Below are 22,641 nucleotides of genomic sequence, written 5' to 3' on the forward strand. Positions count from 1 at the left end.
CACACGGGACATGCAGAGAGAGCAGCCTTTAGGAGAAGGGGGAGTGGGTGATGCATGGGGTGGGCGGGTGGGATGTGCTCCATGAGCGTGGGAGGAAGGACTGTTCCCAGCAGCTCCCAGTTCACCTTTTTTCCATGTGCCAGAGCTGTGCCCGAGGAGGTTGCAGCTGGGGTGTGGTTCCTTGGCAGCCTGAGCCCGGTAAGCCGGGATGTCCCTGTCCCTCTCCCCCCCGCTCACCCCGCTGAGCTGCAATACCCGGCTTCCCCCCTTCGACCTGCAACCGGGCTTCTGCAGACCCGGGCTGGACCCAGTCATTTGCTTGCTGTGCCAAGCGTGCTTGCAGCTCCTTGCGGCACTTGCCGCCAGATTGCACAAGCGGCAGTGCTGGTGCAAGCCTGGGAAGCGGGGCAGTGCCAGCTGAGGGCATGGCAACTCTCCTGGCATTGCCAGAATCAGGCTGTCGGGAAGCCGGGGCAGGACCGGCACGCACGTGGGTCGCTCACGAGGTGTGCCCAGGCCTTCACGGTATGGTTACCATCCATCCACCCACCCCCTGCTCTAATCTCAGCTGTACTGGTATGTCAAGAGCAGCGTTTGCCCTTCGCAGTTCCCTGGGCAGGTAAGAGATGGATGGGGCAGCTTTGAAGCCTCAGAACTTCCTCCCCATGAAGTCAAAGAGGCTTAAAACAACTTTTAACAAGCAAAAACTTGCTAGCAAAGCAGAAACGTCCTAGCAAAGCAAAAATGTCCTAGCAAAGCAAAAACCAGGATCAAGTTCAGTTAAAAGACAGGAAACGCTATCATGTAGAAGTCCGGAATGATGAATTTAAAATTAATTCAATGTGTTAAATAGGATGGCAGAAGCTACACTGTTGTGTGTCCTCCCAGGTTAAATAGTCAAGGCTTAAATAATTCTATGAACAAACACTATAGCAACAAAACTGCTAAGGGCTTGGTCAAAAGTCCCTTGAAGTCAGTGCCCTTTAGTTCTGGCAGTCATATTTAGGGTTCTTATTTGTTTCCTGACCTGGTTCCAAAAGCAGCGCAGCGTGGGCTGTGGGATGGGGTCGGGCAGCCCAGGGACACCCCAGCACGGCTCACCTGCCTGCCGGGCACAGCCAGGACGTAGGGTCACATCTCTCCCTTCAACCTTTAACAAGGGAACTAAAAACAGGAGATGAAGGTCTCCACGTGTGCGTCTGGAATGGCAGGCATCACCCCGTCATCTCCTCCAGACCCGAGTGAGAATTGTGTCACCACCCGGAGGGAAACTCCTCACTAATCACAGAGCCCATCCAGCCTTCTCCCACGCGTCTCTGCGGCGAGGCTGGGAGGTGAGCAATCCGTGCTGTGTCCTGAGAACGTGCGTTTGCCTCGCACAACATATGTCCTGAGAACGTGCGTTTGCCTCGTAGACACCTCGAGAGGAGTCCAGCTCAGAGCTCTCAAAATGCCCGTGGAAGCATGGCCATTTGTAACCTGTTTACAGCTTCTTTCAGGTAAAAGGCTGTGGCTCTGCCTTTGTGAGAGGAGAACGGTGATTGACTACCATTGCTTATCAAATTTTCATGTCATGTGTGCATGGATCAATAGCCTTATCTCCTCCAGTTCACAGTGGTCCAATCCTTACATTCCTGATTAATGAGCAATTTGAGGAAAACCAACAAAACCCCCAGGTGCTGCCATGTCTTTGGTTCCAAAAGTTTCATCTTGTCATCTCCTTATATACTGTATGAAAGAAGAATATAAACCATGAAAAGCCAGAGCCTGCAAGTACTCGATGTCATCTAGCTCAGTAATTGTACCCACAACAGAAAGTCCAAGGAGCAGAGAGTCTACTCTCCAAAATCAGAAGAAAGGCTAACGGGAAGGAGTTTTAAAGTGAATGACAGCTCATCTCAGGCCCTTGGGCTTTTCGAGGTGAAATTGAGTTTGCAGATAAAGGGTGATTCAGCAGACAAAACGTCCGGGCCCGGCTCGGGGTGAGCTGAGCGGCCGCCCTGCGTGATGACAGGTCCGCTGGGGCGGGAAGTCAGGATGTGGTCCTCAGACCCAGCACCAGTTGAGTCATTGAATAGTGCCGGGGCTTCACCGCTGAGGCATCGGCGCTTTTTTGCAGTGAGAGGCCAAGACGATTTTGTCATGTCGCTTCTGCGATGCCATGCCTAGGAGATAAAATCTGGTAGCGTGTAAAGAGCCGTAAGCAGTGCTATCATTTCTCGAATGCGGAATTAAATGGAAGTGGCACATTTTCAAAACTGTTAGAACAGAAACCCCAAATTTATCACTGTCTGTCATTTTTCAATATGTTTCTTTCTAAGCCTCGCTTTCTGATGAGTAGAATAATTATAATTTAGCTGCAGTAACTTGGGGCTCCATTTTCAGTTAACAGATTGTTTATCAAAATGAAGACCCAGAGCAGCAGCTGTAGGATGGGGAGAAGGAGATTGACGTGGATCACAGACCAGTCCTGTGGGAAGCAGCTGAACAGAAGGGAATTTAATGACTACCTCCAAACACAAGTGATCGATTCACTGAACCCACTCAAGCAAGGAGGCACTGAGTGATTCAGTTTGGAGAATTCATTATTCATACCTATTTATTGTGTAAATAGAGAGAAGAGACACCTTTGGATAGAAATTCAGACCAAACGGACTTTACAGAATTAAATTTGCAAGGGCTATATTATTTGAAGATTTAAGAATTCCTGCTCTCTGGTAAGACACCAAGACAAGTGCAGATTTATGTATTACACACCAGCCTGATCGCTAAAATCATTGTGGGTTCATTAAAATCCCATCTAGCTGTGCCTGTGCACGTACATTGAGCCCCTCCAAACCAACGGTGCTCTCATCCCACGGCAGGGTCAGCCCACCCGACTGATGCCCCAGACCCTGGGCCGATGCTCATGGCAGTAAATCACTGGCCAAGGTCCAGCCCTACTGATGCCAGCAGCAAAGTGCCCCCGGACCAGTGACTTTTAACCCTTTGCTGGGAGTGAAAGGCTTTGCATGGAGAGATTTTCCAATTCTGTTAAGTTTATTCTCACACTCGTGTCTAGATGGTAAAAATGACATGTAGTTCATATACATCTCATTTCCACTCTATACGGCAACCCTATCAAAATAAATGTAAGTACTATAAAAACACACTGAAATTGTATATTTAAACAGCTTTTTAACTGCGTTTTTGCAAGTTTTTGAGCAGTTTTCTCATTTTCCGTCTGACATTTACTGGCACCGTGTTTCCTGGCATGAGGACTCTGAACATAATGCCAAGGTATGAAGGCAAATGAGTTCCAAGCAGCGAAAAGATGCTGATATACAAACTACCAGTCAGAAAATAACTTTGGTAATGGAGTTTAAATACAGTAATTCCCAAAGTACGGACTACAGATTACCTGTAACCCACAAGGAAGGCTAGAAAGGGTCCAAATCTGTGTCACAGTCATGTTGTTTTTACTGTGTTTTCAGTTAATACTTGATGACACAATTGCTTGAAAAGCAGTGAGAAAATATGATGGGTGATAGGATCGAGAAGTGATTCATGCAGATCTATTGCCCTGCCCCCAAGGAGATAAGTGACACGGGACAGTGCTGTAAGACTGCAGATTTCTGAGATAACTCTGTAAAATGATGCTGGTAACTTCTCCTCGCTGCAGCAGAGTTGCTCTGTGGTCCTGATGATGACTTCATCTTTCCAAACCCGAATCCACCACGTCTACACCACAGCATTCCTCCACCCTTACACACGCTGGCCCCCGAGCACAGCGGCTGCCCCCCCCGCCGCCGAAGCACTCCTGGGCACGCTTTTCCAGCACCTGACTAACGCTCCCATAAAGGGGGATTTTTCCTGCGCTGAGAGGCAGGAAAATGCCTCAAGGCTAAGGCTACAAAAAGAATCACGTGTCTCGTCTAAGTGCTGCTTTAAGAAACCCAAGTATGAACGTGTGTCCTCAACACCGAGGAGATTTGGGGTAAGCCCAGACACTTCTCCTGGTAGATCTCCAGGTCAATCATCGGTATTTGCTGCTGAGCCCGTGGCTGCTGCAGACCCACCAGACCCCTCAGCTACATTAGGACTTGAGGATTAAGCCCTGCCCTGTTTTTCTCACCCAGAAGAGCTCCTTGGGCGGATCTGCTGGGTCAGGGCCAGCTGGAAGCACCTCCAGGAGGATGCTGCCAGCCCTCGACCTGGTGTGCTCACCCAGGCAAAACCCCCCCCTTTCTGCTTGAATGGATGTAAATGCACATCGCCCAGCTACAGGCAGCGTCCCCTAAGTCTTGTATCGTATTGGGGTCGAAGCCACACGTTCCAACTCATTTTGTCCAGGGTAACTCAGCACACGAGGGTCGAGGCTGTGGGCTCCTGCGGGCAGCGAAGCGAGTGGGTCTAGGGCAGCAGCGGTCGCCCATCTTGTGCTCTTCTGGGCTGAACTTTCTTGCTACAGGTCAAACACAGATTTTTCAACCCAAGGCCGTGAAAGGCAGATTCAAGTATTTCCTGTATTTCCTGCAGCTGAGGATAACACCATGGAATGCAAGTCGGGAAGATTTATACTTTTGTGTATTCCACCATGTTCATGCTGGGGAAAAGGTCTGGAGGAAGAGAAAACCATGACTTTAACACCCAGAATGGAAGAAGACAGCTTATTTGTTAGTAGGTAAGAGAATATCAGTGAATCATTTATCATCCAGAGTGTTCACATAAGCAAGAAAATGTGTGTCTTGGATCTTCTTCTTCAGCATCAGACCACAAAAATAGTTATTTTCTAAAAGCAGTCACGTATGAAGATTAAAAAAATCCGAGTGTCTGTGCTTTACTGTGCCATACAGCAGGTCAGGGTGGAAATTGGTGATTCACGATCTCCAGACCTTACTTTCCTCATCATTAAGTGCAGAAAATTAGCACTAATGCTTTACAGTAGCCAGGTGTAAACATAACCATAATGGTCCAGGTCAGGTTTTTCCTGACTCCTTTGAATTTCTTTGTGCAGAGTCTATCTTCCTAACCAGAGAGCCCTTTCTCGGGTGGTCTCCATGCGCTGTCTAACTGGGTTAGTTGGTTCTTGTGATCTCGTTAGCCAGCCTTGTGCTGGCCCAAGGAGCCCGTTAAGGAGGAGGGCAACGTGCCACTGAACGATCTGCTGGTGGTCTTGGGGAAACGTAAGGGTTTTCTTCCAACTTTGCAAGGCGCGTAGCAGAAGTTGAAAACTGGACCTTAAAATGATTTGTAGGAGACAGAGGAATCTGGAGACAAAAAGAGGACAGGGTGTTTATCCTAAGCGAAATGTCCCATCTGCTATCCGCTATCCGGATGGACCGGGAGCACCCACTGCTTCCAGGCTATTTCTGCACTGGGCCCGCACGTGGGAGAGACGCAGCGGGCACGGCCACCCCCGGCAGTGCCTCGCTCCCCCCGTGCCCCCAGGAGCCGTGTCCCTTACGCCGCTGGGTATCCCAGGAAAGGCAATAGCAAAGGGAAGGTCCTTCCATGAATAAAAATCAGTCACGTCTTCAGCATCAGCTCCCGGGTACACACTTGCCCAGAGGATTGATAGAGACACTTTCAATATGCAACTGGATAATTACATAGGACTACTTAGAAAGGCAAGTAAAGTTTGGTAGGATTATTTTGTACCAACAGAGCATATAAATCTTGCCAATAACCACCCCTGATTTTAATTACAGTGAAGCAAGTTTTATAGGGAGAGCGTTTTGTTAGAACAAATGATTTATTTGGGGAAAAAAAAAATGACAAGCTCTTCGGTTCACAAGCTCCTCTGTACATATGAAATGGAGGGAACGAATTTCAAGCTTTAGTTTCTATTTAATTCAAATTAGTGGTTGGTTAGACCAGACACAATATTTATTTCATTTTCAAATAACAAATATTGTGAGAGGACCTATTTAGTCAGGAGTAAGCAGGCATTTCCTAGTCTTGGTTAGATGCTTTTAAAATGTCTCTATAAACTGCAGGAAGAGTGAGGGCTTCATTTTCCTGCTAATGTTGTGTTTTCAGCCTAGGCAAGATAAGAAATACTCTTTATTCTTGCCCAAACTACTCATGCAACAAAACTCTTATCTTAAAAAGACATTGACAGGAACAGTTAACACACTGTATAATTAAAGCAATAAATTAATTACCAGGCTTCCCTGGTGACTATTAAACACTTGAGGCAAAAGAGCTGTCTTTTGCTCCTTGTTGAAGGATTATTACTATTTAGTTTGAACATTAGCTTGAACAATCTAGGTTACTTTCTCTGGTGCAAATCCGTAGCCACAAAACCCTTCATGTTGGCAGACATGTAAAGGTTGTTGAGGCAGCTTTGCTAACATGCAAGTGTCTTGAGACTTGGGACGTCCTCTAACACATTCCTTCAGGTTTTGGGTGATTTCGGTGGTTGCAACAAGGATCCTTAAGAGATGGACGCAGACATCAGCTGCAGAAGGATTTTAATTGTAGGAAAATGCCCGCAAGCCATTGCCCAGGGGCGGTCCAGGGAAAATGTCACTGGTGAAAACCCACACGTGTGGCACCCTGGGACGCAGAGGGCATTTGGCACCTCTCAACTCCTGGGTTCTGTTTGAGCGCAGGGTGACTCACGCCAGGGAGCAGACATATGACTCACGGTTTTTATTGAGCTGATGGGCTTGTCAGAGCCAAAACCTTGTCTGACATTCTTATCTAAAACCCCTAACGTTAAATCTTTTTTTTAAATACATTCTTTCTGAGGTTCTGTAGGGAAAGTATTTTAACAGCCATCAATAAAAGGTTGTTTATGCATGGGGAGCTTTGCCTGAAGAAACTTTGAACCCCCATTGCAATTTATAGATATTCACTTTAAAACTTCCTTAATGTTTTCCATGGAAGCTGGCTCCAGATGCGCTCCCTGGGAGCAGAGAGTGAGACGTGCGGGTAAACGTAGCGGGCAGAGCCGGGCAGCGCTGCGTTCCACGTGGCAGAGGGCCACGTGGAAGAGCCGGCCACCTGCCACGGTGGCCAGGAGAAACGTCAGTCAGGGCAAACCGGTTCCCAAAGAGGGACGTGTCATGTCTAATCGGTCATCAACCTTCCCACTAAGGAAATCCCTAGCTAGACCGGAGCTGAGGAGCAAAGTCATGCTAATTGAGACCTGGGACGTGATTGCTGAAGCTCGCAAGTCTCTGCAGTCACACCCATGAAAGAGCCATCATGCACAGAGGAAAAAGTGATGCAACTGAATTACTGGTTATATTTTTAATAGAGCCTCTTCCACAGACATATACAAAGTTTCCTTCCGTTGTATTCAACAGGCTTTGGGTCAGGCCTCCAAATTTGCAAATAAGCTTAATGCTTTACTCATCAAAACATGTAACTGAAGTTTTGAGGGAAAACCTATAGCAATATATTAACTATTCCATTCTCTTTTTCATGAGTTTGTGGATATAACTGTGGTTTTATGTAAGTAAGAATTAGCTCTTTGAATAATAACATGAAATGGTTGCCTAACTGAAAAAGCTCTAGGAGCTGAAAGAGTTGCCATTCATATGCTGAGCTTGCTGCGTATCCCATAAAGACCTTCGTGCATCGCAATAACTGGATCAAAACAGCAACAGCAAAACAGGATGCTGCAGCAAGGAGGAGCGATGATCCCAGGGCAAGACTGAATGGCTAACCTAAATTACCAGGGTTCGTTAGCCTCCGCTGCCACGTGGGTGTTACACAGGTTAAGGACTCGGGTTAGTCCCCGAGTCCTAACTGCCTAGCAATAAAAATTGAGAGGCGCAGCCTGTCTTTTGTGCCGGGGCGGCAATACACACCGCCTAGCCAAATTTTGCTGTGCCGGAGCAAGGGGCTGATGCAGAGGTTTAGGACAAGTTGCAAGGAGCCCACTGTTGCGTGGTGGATCTCGACCGTACTGCAGTACACCTCCGCTGTGCCGGCAGCGCTGACGTGGCCCCGTGCGGGCACCTGGGGGGGTCAGCTCATTCAATATCTCATAAATCACCTCAAACGGTCTTCCCCATTAAAAGAGGTACCCCCACATCACCCTACGTCAATGGTCCACTCTCACGATCACGCTGCAAAGTGCTAAATCTTAAACCCTCAGAGATTTCCTGCGACAAAACGCAGTGGAGTTTGCAAGCAATTCTATACGTGGCTTCAAAGATAGATCAAGCTGCGCTTTGCAATAAATGCAAAGGCAATCACCACCCTGGATTGAGCCTTCCTGGGATGCAGAGAACAGCTGGAGCCTGCTGAGAGGGTTGTTAGTCCCAGGAATGTGCTAAAGATTAACCATCAACCCTTAGCTATTTAAGTTGGTCAGATCACAAGAAAAGCCACCTCTTGGGCTCCCCGTTTTCGAGACTTAAGAGCTTCCACTGCTGCGGAAGGAACAGCCCAGGAGTCGGTGGTAACTCGGCGCAGGGCAGGAGCGGGTAGGTGAGGCAGGGACCTGGCCGGTGGCTGGCACCGCTCGCCCTTCCCTCCCTGGGAGCCGACCTTGGAGCCGGGCGCTGCCGTTCCCGTGTTTGCTCCGCAGCCAGGGCTGGGAACAGGGCCCGACTTCGCCCTCGAGGCTCTTTGCTTCTGCGGGGAGGCAAGGAAGGGGCGGCACGTCCCAGGTAGAAAGAAAAAAAGAGCTGCAATTTTTTTTCCCCCCATTCCTAATTAATAAGAAAATCCTCTTACGCTCCAACACAAACCTGTTGTTAAGACACAGGACTCACACGGGCCACCTGGGAGCATCGCAGCCACTTCGCTCAGAAATGGGCTGCGGTGTGTGCACAGAGGGAGGGTTCGGCTCCCCTGCCCACACAGGCACGTACAGCAGGACATGTATGGCAGGGCACATATAGCAGGGCACGTATAGCAGGGCAATGTATGGCAGGGCACGTACGGCAGGGCACGTACAGCAGGGCATGTATGGCAAGGCACGTAGGGGTGTGCAGTACCTGGGCCTCCCCTGCCCGCCCTGGGCAAAAGCACCCTCAGATTCAAAATGTTGCGGGAAAAAGAAAGCTGAGTGCAACCTGATATGTTTATGGGTGTTATGTGCTAGGGACAGATATAGATCTTAGAGGACCGGACTTGCTGATCAAGACTTTCCTGTTTGTAGAAGAGTTTATTATACACTTTTGTCTCCCCATTTTATCTTCCCCCCGTTAGCCTGTTTCCCAGTAGGTTTGTGGCTTTCTCAGCTCCATTTCCATCAATACTTTTCTTTAAAGCCTGCTTCTTCAATATGTTCCTCTTTCCTTCAAGACTGTCTACTGAGATTCTTTTGACTCCCCTTGTCTCAACCTGCTTTTCTGTATCTCGCTTTTATCTGTATTTACCATATTTTCTCACTTTCTTCCCTCCAGTTTTCCTTGCCCTCGTTAGTACTAAGAGGTAGCATTAATCATCCCAGCTGGGTGGGACATCTCTAGATATCGCCTTTTCCCCCTTCCATTTTTGCTCGTGCAGAAGAAGAGAAGTCTGATGACACATCCAAGAGGTAAAAGCCCATTCCAGCAACATGCTCGTGCTTCGGGACATGCTTTAACTGTGGACTGGGCAGCATGACGTTGACGGTTGGACTCAATGACCTGAAAGATCTTTTCCAACCTAAACGACTCTCTGATTCAATGTCCCCCTGGTGTGTCCCAAGCACCAAGCTGGCGGCTGGCTCCCTGCCGCAGGGACCCTGGCTGAGCCACCCGGGGGCCCAACGGCGTGTACCCCACGGGCGGAGGGAAGGGAACAGCGGGGAGATGGAGAAGGAGAAGGAGATGGAGAAGGAGAAGAAGGAGAAGGAGAAGGAGAAGGAGAAGGAGAAGGAGATGGAGATGGAGAAGGAGATGGAGAAGAAGATGGAGAAGAAGATGGAGATGGAGAAGGAGATGGAGAAGGAGATGGAGAAGGAGAAGGAGAAGGAGAAGGAGATGGAGATGGAGATGGAGAAGGAGATGGAGATGGAGAAGGAAGACCACCCCCCCGGCGCAGCTCGTACCCCACAGGCGTTATCGCAGCCTTTGCCTTCGGGGCCGGGAGCACCCGCGGGGGCGGGGCCAGCCCGCAGGTGAGGGCGGGGCGAGTGGGGCGTGGTGGGGTGTGGTGGGGCGGGGCCGCCGAGCCGCGGGGCCGCCGCGGGTCTCTGTGCGGGGCGGGGGGGGGGGCGGCGGAAGAAGAAGAAGAAGAAGAGGAGGAGGAGGAAGAAGAAAAAAAAAAAAAGAGGAGGGGGCTGCTTGGGAGCGGTGCCGGCGGCAGGTAGCATGTCCTCTGCCTCCAAAGGTGAGTCCTGGCTCCGGCTGGGGGGGCTGAGGGGGGCGGCGGCATCCCCAGAGCCCTTTTCCCTTCCCCGGCCCCGCTGGGGGCTGTTAGGGGCCGGGTCCCGTCCCCAAACTTCGGGGAGCGAGCTGCCGGGTCTCCCACTCCTTTGCTCCCGGTGACCGCAAGTGCTTTTTCAGCCTTTGCCCCAAATTAGCACACCCCGAGGAGCCAAACCCTGGCAAAGCCTAGCCCCCTGGAGGTACCTTTCACGCCTACCGCCAGATGCTTTTAATAAAGCATAACCTTGCTACCCGTTTGTTTGCTTTTTTTTTTTCTTTCCTGTATCCCTGCCTTTGTTAATGAGTCTGCTTAAAGCCAAAAGTGAATTATTCTTCACGGCTTGTGCGTAGCTAATGCCTTCTGGATGAGCGAATGTCTCGTGGCCAAAAGTCTGTGGGTTGTTTGCAAAGTGTCCCCACTGATTTCTTGCGCTTAATTGTGTGTTGTGCTGTTAGTCACCGGTTATCTGATCCTCTCCCTGTCCCCCGGTTGTCAGCAGAAGTGCTTTTGTGCAGTGGGAGAATATAAAAAAGGTACATCTGCCTGAGGAGAGGCGGTCGTGTTTACTTGTATGTTTATGTATTCATAAAAACTGTTTCTCAAACACTTGTGAGAACAACAGTAACAAATAACTGCTTTTCTGTGGATGTGCCCAGGCACCAAGCATTAAAAGGTGAATGAATATTGTATAAACTCCTGTTCAGCTGTGGAACAAGCGTGGTATTTATTTACCTGGCTGTTCCTGGAGCAGGCACAGGAAAAAAAAAATGCAGAAACCTTGCATTTGAGTTACAGCGCTTAGCTGGAGACTGACACGGAATTACTTTATCTGACTATTCCCAATAATTGCAATTAAATGGATTAATTTCAGTTCAAATGACTGGGGTCCAGCCCCACCTTCATTCCATAGCTAGTCCCATTACCTAGCCTGAGAAGAGGTTTACGGTAAATACCCGGCTGTCCCGGTTGCAGGTGAGCTGCCTTTGGTCCCTTTAAATCCTCCGGTGTCCCCTTTAGCTGCCAGCCTGCCCTGGCTGGGACAAGCCCTGCCGTCCCCTGCCTCGCTGTTCAGCGGGCTCAGACGCCGGCGGCACCCGCACCCACGCACCCAGGGGATCCGTGTTCTCTGCGGCACATTTGCTCTGTCCCTCTTTTTGGCCTGGGCAAAACCTATCGCTAAGGCGGCCAAAGAGCTGCACCTCTTTCTGGCCGAGAGTGTAATAATATAAACAGTATTTTATATTAAATGTTACTCAAAATAATGTCATTCTGAATAATTTGGGATCTTCCTTATATAAGCAAGGGTGGTGCTTTCCTGCTTGGTGTGTCCTGGATTCTCTCTTGCGTGAGCTTTAGAGCAAGCAACCCATCGTAAGCAAAAGCACAGACACATGCTTTTATAGTCATAAAAATATAACTTGAATATTACTGCCTTTGTCACACCTGTGTTGACAATCTCAGGCCTAGCAAAGCAAATCTCACATGCTTGATAGGTCACCGAAAGGTGAGTGTTTATAAAGGGTGGCAGTGGGATTTTTCTGCAAACGCTAAGCCTCTTAAATTGTGCCTTCTAGCAAGGAAAGCCTGTGAATAATAGATGAACTTGGCACTTCTTTTTACACTTGCTTCCAAAGTGGAGAGAGCGTTTGTGTGCCGCCAGCCGTACTTCCCCCATCGCTGTTCTCCCGATGGGCTGTTTTAGGGTCGCCCGCTGAGCACCATCCCCTGGGGTGGGGGGTGCTGAGCTCTGGGCTGGTTCAAGCAGTTTTTGGTGTGACGGTCCTGCTGCCACCCCCTGTGTCAGGACAGAGGTGGCCGGAGGAGTACTGAGGTCCAGCTGGGGAAGGGGGACCCTCGCAAGGAATTCTGCCTCCCAGCCCAGGACCCTCGGGTCAAGTTAGGGAGCTGTGCCTGGTACCGCTTCTCCGGGCTCAGCTGCTTCAGATCAGAAAAACATTTCCATTCCAGGACTTACACCTGGGAGCGAGCAGAGGTTTCAGCCTGAATTAGGGCAGGCTGAAAGGAGAATTGATCCTGGGTTGCCTTTGTGTTGGGTGACTCAGTAGCTGCTAGATTGCAGGCAGGAGGGGAAACAGCAGCCAGCAAGAGAGAACAAACTTTGTTTAACCCCTTGTAGCATTGGTGGGAACCATTCTCTGTACTGGTGAAAAACCTCTTCCATGCTGTAGGTGTCTGGGATTTGTGCTTTATCTTCCAGCCTGGATAAACTGTGGCATGGTGAAATCAGGGCAAAACATTTGGAGTGAGTGATTTTTTTTTTTTAATTTTTTTTTGCTTGAGGTTCAAGCCCTCGAGGGTTGTGTCTGGATATCCAGCTCCTCTTTGCTATTTGATTAGAAGCTATGATAGGAAAGGTAGATTGCCCTTGTGCAACCTGATTTTCCTCCTCTATCCCATGTCCAGAACAGACCAGCTCGGTGATGGCCGGGAATGTGGCAGCTGCTGATGCTCCTGATTCTTAGAAGGTGGAGAAGAGTAGAAAGGAAAGCAATAAGAGTTTTTATTTTATTGCTCTTTGAATTTGTAAATCACCTAAGAATTGGAGTCCTAAGTAGTAGCCCTGGGGCGCTTAAAGCTCACGTGTTAAATTTCTTTACATTTATTTATAGTTAATTTCTAATTTAGCTGTCTGTTGTTGTCTGCCTGGGACACGAGGCAATGGTGTATGGAGATGTCTCTGGTGTGGGCGAGCTGCTGTGGATCCACCTGGGCAGTTATGCAAACCAGCTCTGTGGGGCTCTCTGTGGGAATGGCATTCCTCCTCCATCACAGCAATAAATGTTTCAAGTTGCCTAATTATGTTTTATTAGAAAATGAGCTAGTGAAGAAATGTGCTAGCCTGAGTGATCTTCCTGCAACAGTGTGTGTTGGGGTGACTCAGGGAACGCCAGGGTTCGGCCCGCAGCGTCGGTGCTGTGCGGGCAGGACTGCTGTTACTGAGCTAAACGGCAGGAGCCCCGAGACCTTGAACTGAAGTGTTTTTAAAATAAATGCATTTTCAAATGAAACATTATTGTAAGCTATCTGTAAGCTTCGTAAAGTGCAACCGCTTTTTGTCTCTTCCACTGTGAGCCCATCCACGCCCTCCATGCTCTCTAAGTGGCTTTATTATTCCTCTGTGCTAACCTTAATTGGTTCCAGACCCTTCAAATGTGCTCGTTAAAAATCAGCTTGTCTGATGTGCACCTGGGAGCTCGCTAACTACCTGGGACAGGGCTGGAAACCGGCGTCTTGAGCTCCAGACGCTCACTTCAGAGCAGCGCAGCTGACACTGGATGTCACCATTGTACAGCACAAACCCAGCCGAAGGTGCTCGGGATTTTATTCTCCCCGCGAGAAAAAGCCTTATCTCTTGTCTCCTAACTATTCGCCCCAGGTAGGTTTTTTCCCTCCCCTGAGAATTCCGGTATCATTGAAGCTTTGTGCTGCTTGTAATGTCTAAGCAGGACGGGGCTAATCTTCCTGAACCCAATTAAAACCAGTTCCGCGCTGGCGTAGTTGTTGGGAACACAGAGCCAAGTGTGGACTGAATTCCCTGGTGGCGGCGCGTTAGTGTGCGCAGGATAATCGGGTTTGGTTTATAAACTTTGCAGATGGATGGCAAAAGTTTTGTTTTGTTCTTAGTTAAATTGCATGCATGTGCGAGTTATTTGTGGATTATCTGCCTGGGATCTCTGGCCGTATGTTTTCTGAAATAATACAGGATTGGGGTGTAGGCTGCTAGTAAAAAGTCATTGCAATCTTCAGGGAAAATAATGTGTGAATTTATCTCTTTTCCCATCTATTAAAAAAAAAATAATCAGGTGTCTACGTTTTCTTTTATAAAGTACTTCTTAATGTTTGGTGCTTTAAGCTTGCAATGCCTGCTTGGCTCCAGCATGTCCCTAAGCTGAAATGGAATTAAATGGGATGGAATAATGGAATTATTCTCCATCCTTGCGTAATGAAACAAGCCCCTCTTTTCTCTTGCTTGTACAGAAGAGAGAAATGCACGTATAGTGATGACTACCCTGCTACTCACTGAGCAAATAACACAAGAAGACCGTGGCTCAGAGGGAAAGTATGTCCTTTACGGATCCTCGTGTTCCCAAATCACCGAGGAAGCTGAATATGTGAAAAAGGTATTTCTGAAGTTGTTGTTCTGTTCCTTTCTTTGCTTCAGCAGGAGACATGGTGAGCAAAACTAATAGCTCCTGAAAGAGGAAAATTCTGACCTGCATGGCGACACGCGCTTGGAGAACCTTTTGGTTTACACATCGGTTCTAGAAACACTGTTTACTCCCCGGTAGTGACTTAATTATAGCATACACTGTCTTAGGTTGGGTTAAACCACTTTAAAACTGGTGAGGTTTTTCCACCCCTTGTTTAGGACTGTTGCAAGAGACACCTCAGCAGTGTCCCCACCCAAAGCCACCGCTCTTCGGCGGCGGAGCTGGGGCTGTTTGCTGGGAGACGCGAGGAGAAGGATGCGGGAGCCCGGCCGTGGTCGGCAGAGCAGCACTAGGGAACGGCTGGGGGCTGCGGTGGAGACGAGCGTGTCCACGGCGAGAGGGCTCAGCTTTGCAGCTGAAGGGAAAGGGTGTCCGGTAGCATGACTGAGGTGGGAAGATGGAAAAGAGCATGAACGCACATGTGGCTGGAGCCTCCTGGCTTACTTTGCATGCAGAGACAGTGACTAAGCAGTTGGAAAGTGTGGGATGGATGCATTATACCTTAAAACCAGTAAGAATGATGTGAGAGATGATGCATAAAAAAAGTACATGTATCTAAGGTTGCCGTTCAGCCCGCTAGACAGTTGGAACATCGTGCTGGTGGTACGTACTAGTATACCTGTATGTTTTTACTGGAAGCTGTTTGCTATACAGCATCAGTGCTGAGCTGAGTTGTACAGCTGGGCTCGGTCCCTGGAAGAGACGAGGAAGCTCTGGAGCAGGCAGTGGGCAGCCTTATCCGAAGCAGAAATTTGGTCTGGGGTACCTGGAGGACCAGCATCTCAGGAGGTGGAGGATGACCTGTGGGACAGGCAGTTCCTGGAGGTGTCAGGCAGCAAAAGCGAGAGCGCAGCGCTCAAAACAGGACTTTTGAGGTGTGTGGAATAGTCTTGAGTCGTTCCTTTCCTGAATGCCAGAGGAAATGCAGGAAGAATGGAGTTTAATGAATGCATTTAATGAACTCTCATGTGTAATGACACAAGAGAAGACCTCAAACTTTTGATTTAAGTTAAATATGATTTCTTCATTCCCTTTGTAATTACATTTATGAAGTTGCAGAATAAATGCTGTAACTTTGAAAATTTTGCGATGGATTCTTAAGCATCTCATAACATCAAATCATTTATATGAAGCAATTACTGAGAAAACAAATATATTCCCACCTCATAAAGGTCATATGAAGCAGTGCCTTGCTTGATGCTGATACCACCCTGAATGGGTAGGACATGCTTCCCCCCATGAGAGATCTTGTGAGCAATGAGACTCAGCCTAGTAGATCTGATATCTTATTTCTTTGCTCTAAGCAGCAGAGCACAGTGATGATGATATGCAAAGGCAGTTTTTCTGCATCCCAGCTGAGCCCAGGAGAGTGCTGTGGAGTGAGTGAGAGGAGGATCACTGGGCTGAAACACGGCTAATTAAGAAATAACCGATCACAGAAAGTTCTTTTTAAAAAGTGCTTACTCCTTTCTCTGTTCAGGCAAGGAATGAGGTTGAAGAAAAGCCTCTGTAGTGAAAAGAAAGTGATTTATGGTTTGAACCCTTTAAAAAGTACAGACTGCCCTTTGTTTGTAGTAGTTTATTTTTAACAAATGAACTTGGCACAACGTAAGAAAGGCTGTATAAATGCCAGTACGTTCTGGCATAAATCTGACCGATTGCAGGTAGTGTTCCTTGCCTGTACCAGCTCTCAGAACTGACAGGAGGCAAGCAGTGAGCACACATTCATGAACACCTGTGGGGGGGGAAATGTGGTTTAAGCAAGTGAAAACCGCTTTAAGCAAGTGGTTTGGAGCAAAGAGGCAGCCCCTAGGAAGCAAACAGATTTGGAAATGTTGTGTCTGAGCAGTTAAAATATGCTAGAGTGAGAAATAGTTCTTTAATGGGAAGTGTTGGACAACGTTTACTCATGTGCATTTATGCAGCCTTGCCTACAATGCAACATATGCTGCAATATTGTACAAGCTAATTAATCTTATACCTGTGCAATAACACTGTAGAGAGTGGAAGAGAGCTATTTATCAGAATCAACATGCAAATGCTTTCCAATGTAAAGCTCTGGAGAGCTGAACAAGCAGAGAGGGGTGCTTGTAAGTAGCCAGGTCTTTTAGAATCAGATTGATTGCTCAAGCTCTTTTTCTATTATTTTAAAAATAATTTCCATGTGCGTTTCCTTTAGCAGTTTCCTCAAGTGTCGGACAATAAACCGGAGTCAAAAAGCAGTGTCTGGAGCTGCGGTCCTGTTGTGAGGACAATGAAGGAAACAGAAGAGCAGCTGCTGCTGGTGAGCAGAGAAAACCAAGTGCTGAAGATCAAGGTGTGTTTGGGTTGTTTTTTAAGGTTTCAGGTGAATACGTGTGCCTTGCAGTCCAGTTAGAGTTGGGTCCCAGCGGCTGCAGCACAGTGCCTCCTGCGCCGGAGCCTTCCCTTTGAGGAAGGGGCAGACTCTGCTTCGCTTTCCCGGCTGCTGCAAACTTTCTTTCCAGCAGGCAATTAAATTCATGTCAAAATCTGCTTCTGGGGACACTTCCCATTTGTGGCTAGTGAGACAGCACAGTCAGTTCTGTTGGTAGTTGACAGCAGATGTATTTACAAGCGGTTGGAAGCATCTCTCCTTTTAAGCTGTCATCCTTTGTTTGTCATGGGGGGATGGCTCAATACTGAATAAATCTGCATTTATTTGGCAACTAAACAGCCTGTCAGATACTGCCCACAGGTGTTTAGGATTCCTTCCTTTTTTTTTTTTTGACAAGGGTAAATACTGAAATTTGATCTTGTATAGAGGGCTTATTTTTCAGCATGTGATTATAACATCACAGTATATATGTATCGCACAATTACTCTCTCTAGCTGGAAGCCACGAGAGAAGCAGGTGTACAGGCTCTCAGATCTGCCTCCCAGAAACTGTATGAGAATTACCAGACTCGGTCGGAAGAACTGAAAAAAAGCCATGAGAAGGAGAAGCAGCAAATACAGGTACAAATCTCCCCCCTGTGTGGGCATGACCATCCTGTTCACTGTCAAAGTATTTACATGGGCTCTGGCTCTCTGTGCTGCAAACTTTGACCTAGGAGCTACTGAGTCTCTTCTGCTAGCACAGTGGGGAAGTTAAATAGGAAAATTAAAAAGAAAAATTATTTTGGTTTTATTCCTGATTCTTGGAATTGCATCGGTACACTTAGCTCAAAATTCCTCGAGCCCCATCCCTGTCCATCCGCTGTGCTCGCGCCAACATTAATGCCCTTCTTGGTCCCAGACCTACCATCTCCAACAAGAAGAAAAGCTTCAGCAAAGCTCCAAAACCACCAGCCGCCTTGCTGAAGGCATCAGGGAAAAATGTACCTGCATCGCAGAGATGGAGAAGCAAGTGCAAAGGATGGAGGAGGTATGTCCGCTGGCTTCTTGTGTCTGTCTGTCCTGGCACCGGCAGTCCTGCCCTGGCAGTGCCAGTGCTTGGAAAGAGGAGTTAATAGCATATTAGCTGTTGGAATTGGGACTAAAAAGATTTCTGCCATATTACACTGAATTGAGGACCTTTAGCTGTAACTATAAATAAAATGTACAATTTGAGCTCCCTCTTAGTTATTTAGCACTTGCTTAAAAACTGTAGAGCATCAGAGAGAAGTCTTAATTTGTAGCTATTAATGATTTCTACTCCTGAATAGTTACTCTTTCACCTTGCCCCATCGGTGTACTTCTAGCATTTGAAATGAAAATGTAGCCATCCTAGCACTAAAAACTGCTCCTTATAACCCTCAGAACACACCACTGTAAGCACCCAAAATTCTGGGCAGGCAAATGAGTGCTGTAGCCACCTGATGGCTGCTGGCACAGAAACCTGCAGAAAATTTCTTCTCCTGTATTGTGAATTTTCTTTGGTGGTGTTAATGGTGTTGGAAGAAGTGATGGCACTGTGCATCGTTTTTCTGATGTACACACGCGGTAGTGGTGGGAATTACTCCTATAGAAGTGCCATTCTAAAACTAATTTTTCCTGTCCTGGGATTACTGTAACGATGGGGTCAATGGATGTATGTCCGTCCCCATCGCATGCAGGTGATCTTTCTGATACCAGGAGTTTTGTTACCAGTTTTGTTTACATTTTTCCCTGTGTGGACAAGGTTTTGAGAGGTGGACGTAGCAGTAACGCAGTATCCCCTGGCCGCTCAGCATGGACTCTCACAAGACCTAAGGATTTTGCTAATTAAGTAGAGAACTGCTATTTTAAGAGAGTTCGGACTTTTCTCATGGTAAATCGGTACAGTCATCCCCTATGGATTCGATTCAGAGAGGTCCGACTGATTTGTGTCTCCAGCTGATGTTGAAGGAGGCTGATGTACGTGGTTATTGGTGAATTCTGCCTGTTTTCAGACACCGAGTAGAATCGTTGAATGTACAGCCAAACTTCTCTTGCTAATCAAACGGCAGGATATATAATATAGGTTTTATATAACTTGAATTGTTTCCTTAGGAAAAGAAAACTCTGATAGAGAAGAAAATGTCACTTGAAAAGATGCTTCAACAGATGATGTCAAGGAATGAAGATGCCAAACGGTGATTAAATGCATGTGATAGTGTTTTTCTTTCTTTCTGGGGGATTATTTCATGTAGAGTGCCAGACAATCACTTGCTCCGGTTCCTTCTGGTAGTAAAATTATTCATGATGAAAGCAACTGGTTCAAAACCCAATTTACCGTGATTGCTGGAAGAAACCAAAACAGATGTTGATGTCCTACAGCTCTTGGATATTGATTCTACTGGAATTCCTAGCACTTTTCCTTCCACTTTGCATGCATTAGTTGTTTCCCTTTCCTGATTCTCGCTTGAAGTCGATGTTGCTTTGGTGACATTGTGCATGCGGTAGGTGAGGCGATAACCTTCATTATTTATGTATTTACTTATCAACAGCTAGTAAGGGTGGTCCTACCAGGCAAAATATGTCTCAAACTATGGTTTGATTTCTTCGGCTCAGTAAAGAAGCCTTTAGATGTATAGTTCTGTATAAATTACAGCCAGGCGTCCTCAGGAACATCCTTGCTAACAAGCTCTTGAGCCGACCCTGAGGTGGGAAAGCAGCTGGCTGGGTCAGCGATCCCTGGGGATTGAAGCTGGGGTGCTCTGCTCTCGCCCACAGGTGCCTGGATCTCCAGCGGCAGATTTCCACCCTGCGGGAGCAGATCTGCCACCTGCAGTGGGTGATCCAGGCGCAGCAGCGCAGCCTGCGCAGCGTGATACAGGAGGTCAGGCTGGTGCGGGCGTCCCACTGGGCAGGTCTTCAGTGGTCGGGAAAAGAAACGGGAGACACTGGGATGGGGGCTCCTGCCTTAAGCGTATGTGCTGGGGATGAGCAGCTCGCTTGTCACGCTGTGCCCTGTTTTGCACACCCCACGTTCAGGCATCCACACGCATTTCGTTAAGATGGAAAAATCCCTAAAAATGGGGTTATTGTGCCAGAGTCAGCAATTTCAGGCAGACCCCCAAGTTATCCTAGAATGTTCCCAGGGGGAACCTGGCTCCATGCTCCTGAGGGGGACCTGTCTGACCAGGGGATCCTTGGCCAGAGGCACCTGCCCTGCAGCTTGTTTCACATGAAGTTGCTAAAGCTGCTCCCATGAGCAAAGTGAACAGGCTGGCATCCTAGAAAGGCTGCAACAAAATTCAAAGCGATCAGCCTGCTTCCCAAAGTCACGCTACAACGTGAGCTGTTTTACTTACTGACTGCTGTTGTATGTGTGAACTCTGGCTGTACTCCCCTTGCCTCACAGAACACGGGCTTGCTTTTTCCCATCCAGCTAAGGTGAGGCCCTGTGCTAATTAGCTTTTGTAATCAAGTTTCTGTACATATGCCAACGAGAAGTATACTTGTTATCCCAAGGAAAATGTGACACTGTGTGTTGAGAAATTGTTTTATATATTGGTCAATCAATTAGTTTGAGTTTTTCTATGGTAAAAGACTAGGGACTTGAACAGTCTGCAATTCCCCTGGTACAGTGAGACATTTAACTGTGGTTTTGTTTGACAGAGAGATATTTTTAATGTATTCAGGTTTCAAATCTCTTACAAACTTTATTTCCTAACTCTCAGGCAGAGGAACTGAACAATGAACTCAGAAGCCAAGATAAAAAAATAGAAGACCTGACAGAGAAGCTGTCTGCACTGGAAGCACAGGTAAGGTCACAAAGTAAAAATATATTGGAGGGAGAGAGCAAAAGAAGTAGCTTGCTATGGTCTGGGGGCCATTCACACTGCTGGGCTTGCATCAGTACGACACTGTCAGGGTGGTATCTCTTTGCACTGCATCTTTCACTTGGTTAAAAAACAAAAAATCCCCCCCACACCTTTCTGGAGGAGCAGCAGGTCCTAGCTGGCATCCAGGCTTGTCTCATCTGCTACATTATGCTGAGAGGGATTTATTTTATTTTTTCCTTGCAGAACAAAGAACTGAAAGACAGAGTGGAGTTCTGGTCTGGCCAGCCCAAGGCTAAAGTTTCAAAAGCTGTCTGGACAGAGTAAGTACCTTGGGAGGTACCGTGGGGCAAGGGAATGGCTGAGCTTGGGGCTCTTGCAGGCTACCTCTGGTGTCCCCACAGGGTTTTTGAGCGAGCTGACTCAGGCCTTGCTGGGAGCAACCGAACTTCATCCTGCAGAGATCATCCTCTCTATAAAAGAGAGAAAAATGCAAGCTCTGCTACAAACTTAGTAGCTGATGGTGTGACTGTGGTACCCTGAGTCCTGACTCCCCCACAGCTCAAATGGGGCATGCTCAGGACAGCAACCAAGTGCATCTGCAGAAGCTCGTACATCTGTTCAAGATTAAACAGGAGCCTTTCTTGGGGGATACAGTCCTTTGCTGTAATAGATCTGGACGCAGGTTTCTCTCTCAGCAGGACAGGTGTGTAAGTAAGTCAGCTCCTCCATATTCAGGGCCATAGTTATAAACCTCTGATTTATTTCATATGTGGTTGTGGTGGGTTTAAAGCCTGGCTTGGGCAGGTGAGGGTGTCTGAGTGATCTCTACCTTCTTGTGCTTCATTCTGTAGCACCCCGCGAGATTATGCATCCCCTTACCTGATGCTCACCAGGCTAAGGAAGCAAGAGAGCTAAAGGAACGACTGGATGTTTGTCTCCTACTGTTGCCAGAAGGACTCTTCCTGCGTGTTGCGACCTGTAACTCCTATGGCCTCTTTGTTACTCCAAAACACCTTCGGCACATGCTGCCTCTCTACAAAAGGTGGTGCAGAAGCAGTGCTGAAGAGCTGCATTTGGAAGAATAAACCTGGAAACAAGGCGAGAGCTGATGAGGGGTGGTGAGCTCATGAATGCCTGCGCAGTCCAGACAGCAAAGACAGCCCTGGCCATGCCTGGGGGGGGTGCTGCACTGCCAGACAAGCTCTGCAACTGCCCTCAGTTTAGGTAAGATTATAAAATAAACCTTTGGCTACCTGGTATGTTGTTACAGTTGCCGCTTTCCTGACTGCTGTTGTAGGATGGACAGAGCACAGGGTGGAGGTGGAGCAGTGGCCCTGCCCTTTCAGGGGGACTCAGCTCTCCTCTGGCGTTGGACCCTGGGGGGGCACAGCTTGTTTTAGGCATAGTAACAGCATGATGTCATGGTGTCCTTGGGCAAGGAATGAGCAGATCCCTTTCTGGGTTACAGTGGCTTCTGCTTTCCTGAAAACTTTACATGGCAAAAAGTTTTCTGCCCAAGTCAGCAGGAGTGTGAAGTTCTTCCTTCTTGAGTCCTTCCTCCAGCTGAAATCCCTTTTGGAGGGGAAAGCAGCTGCAGTGGCCAGCAATCCCCTGTCCAAGAGATGTGGCACACCTTGGGAGCTAAACAGTGGCTTTGCACTCTCACATTTACCTCTGCACTGTGGGACAGGGGGAGCCCAAGAACTGCTGTGTGTCCCTTAATCCCTCATGTGCAGACAGAGCAGCATTTGGAAAAAAAAAATAAAGGAAGGTGTTGATCTGTAAATATGGCTAAAGGTACTAAGTTTCAGTTTGTTCCTTTTCTTACCTAACTTTAGATAACATTATTCACAGATGGTTTCACTCCAGGATTAACTCTGTTAAGATGCAAATAACAGCTTGGCATTTGCTTAATACCAGGG

General features: G+C 47.8%; 1 protein-coding gene across 2 annotated transcripts; it reads left to right on the plus strand.

Annotated features, from left to right (window-relative positions):
• Nucleotides 1-10,112: 10,112 nt before the first annotated feature.
• CCDC68 (coiled-coil domain containing 68) lies at nt 10,113-21,978 on the plus strand. 2 transcript variants are annotated; one of them, XM_069774893.1, is made up of 10 exons: nt 10,113-10,260; nt 14,299-14,441; nt 16,711-16,848; nt 17,382-17,507; nt 17,788-17,916; nt 19,002-19,084; nt 19,665-19,770; nt 20,615-20,698; nt 20,963-21,039; nt 21,571-21,978. In XM_069774893.1, the coding sequence occupies exons 1-10, from the start codon at nt 10,242-10,244 to the stop codon at nt 21,632-21,634; spliced, it is 969 nt and encodes a 322-aa protein (XP_069630994.1). In that variant the 5' UTR covers nt 10,113-10,241; the 3' UTR covers nt 21,635-21,978. The 2 variants fall into 2 exon arrangements, with proteins under 2 accessions (XP_069630994.1, XP_069630995.1); XM_069774894.1 differs by having other exon boundaries at nt 16,714-16,848.
• The last annotated feature ends 663 nt before the right edge of the window (nt 21,979-22,641 follow it).

Source organism: Haliaeetus albicilla, chromosome W (genome assembly GCF_947461875.1).
Source record: "Haliaeetus albicilla chromosome W, bHalAlb1.1, whole genome shotgun sequence".
NCBI classification, from domain to species: Eukaryota; Metazoa; Chordata; class Aves; order Accipitriformes; family Accipitridae; genus Haliaeetus; species Haliaeetus albicilla.

Bases quoted from the DNA above. Each gene is read 5' to 3' on its own strand.
- CCDC68 (XM_069774893.1), top strand. The intron at 19,771-20,614 runs GTCAGGCTGGTG...CCTAACTCTCAG, and splicing joins TGCGCAGCGTGATACAGGAG to GCAGAGGAACTGAACAATGA. The intron at 21,040-21,570 runs GTAAGTACCTTG...TTCATTCTGTAG, and splicing joins TCAAAAGCTGTCTGGACAGA to CACCCCGCGAGATTATGCAT.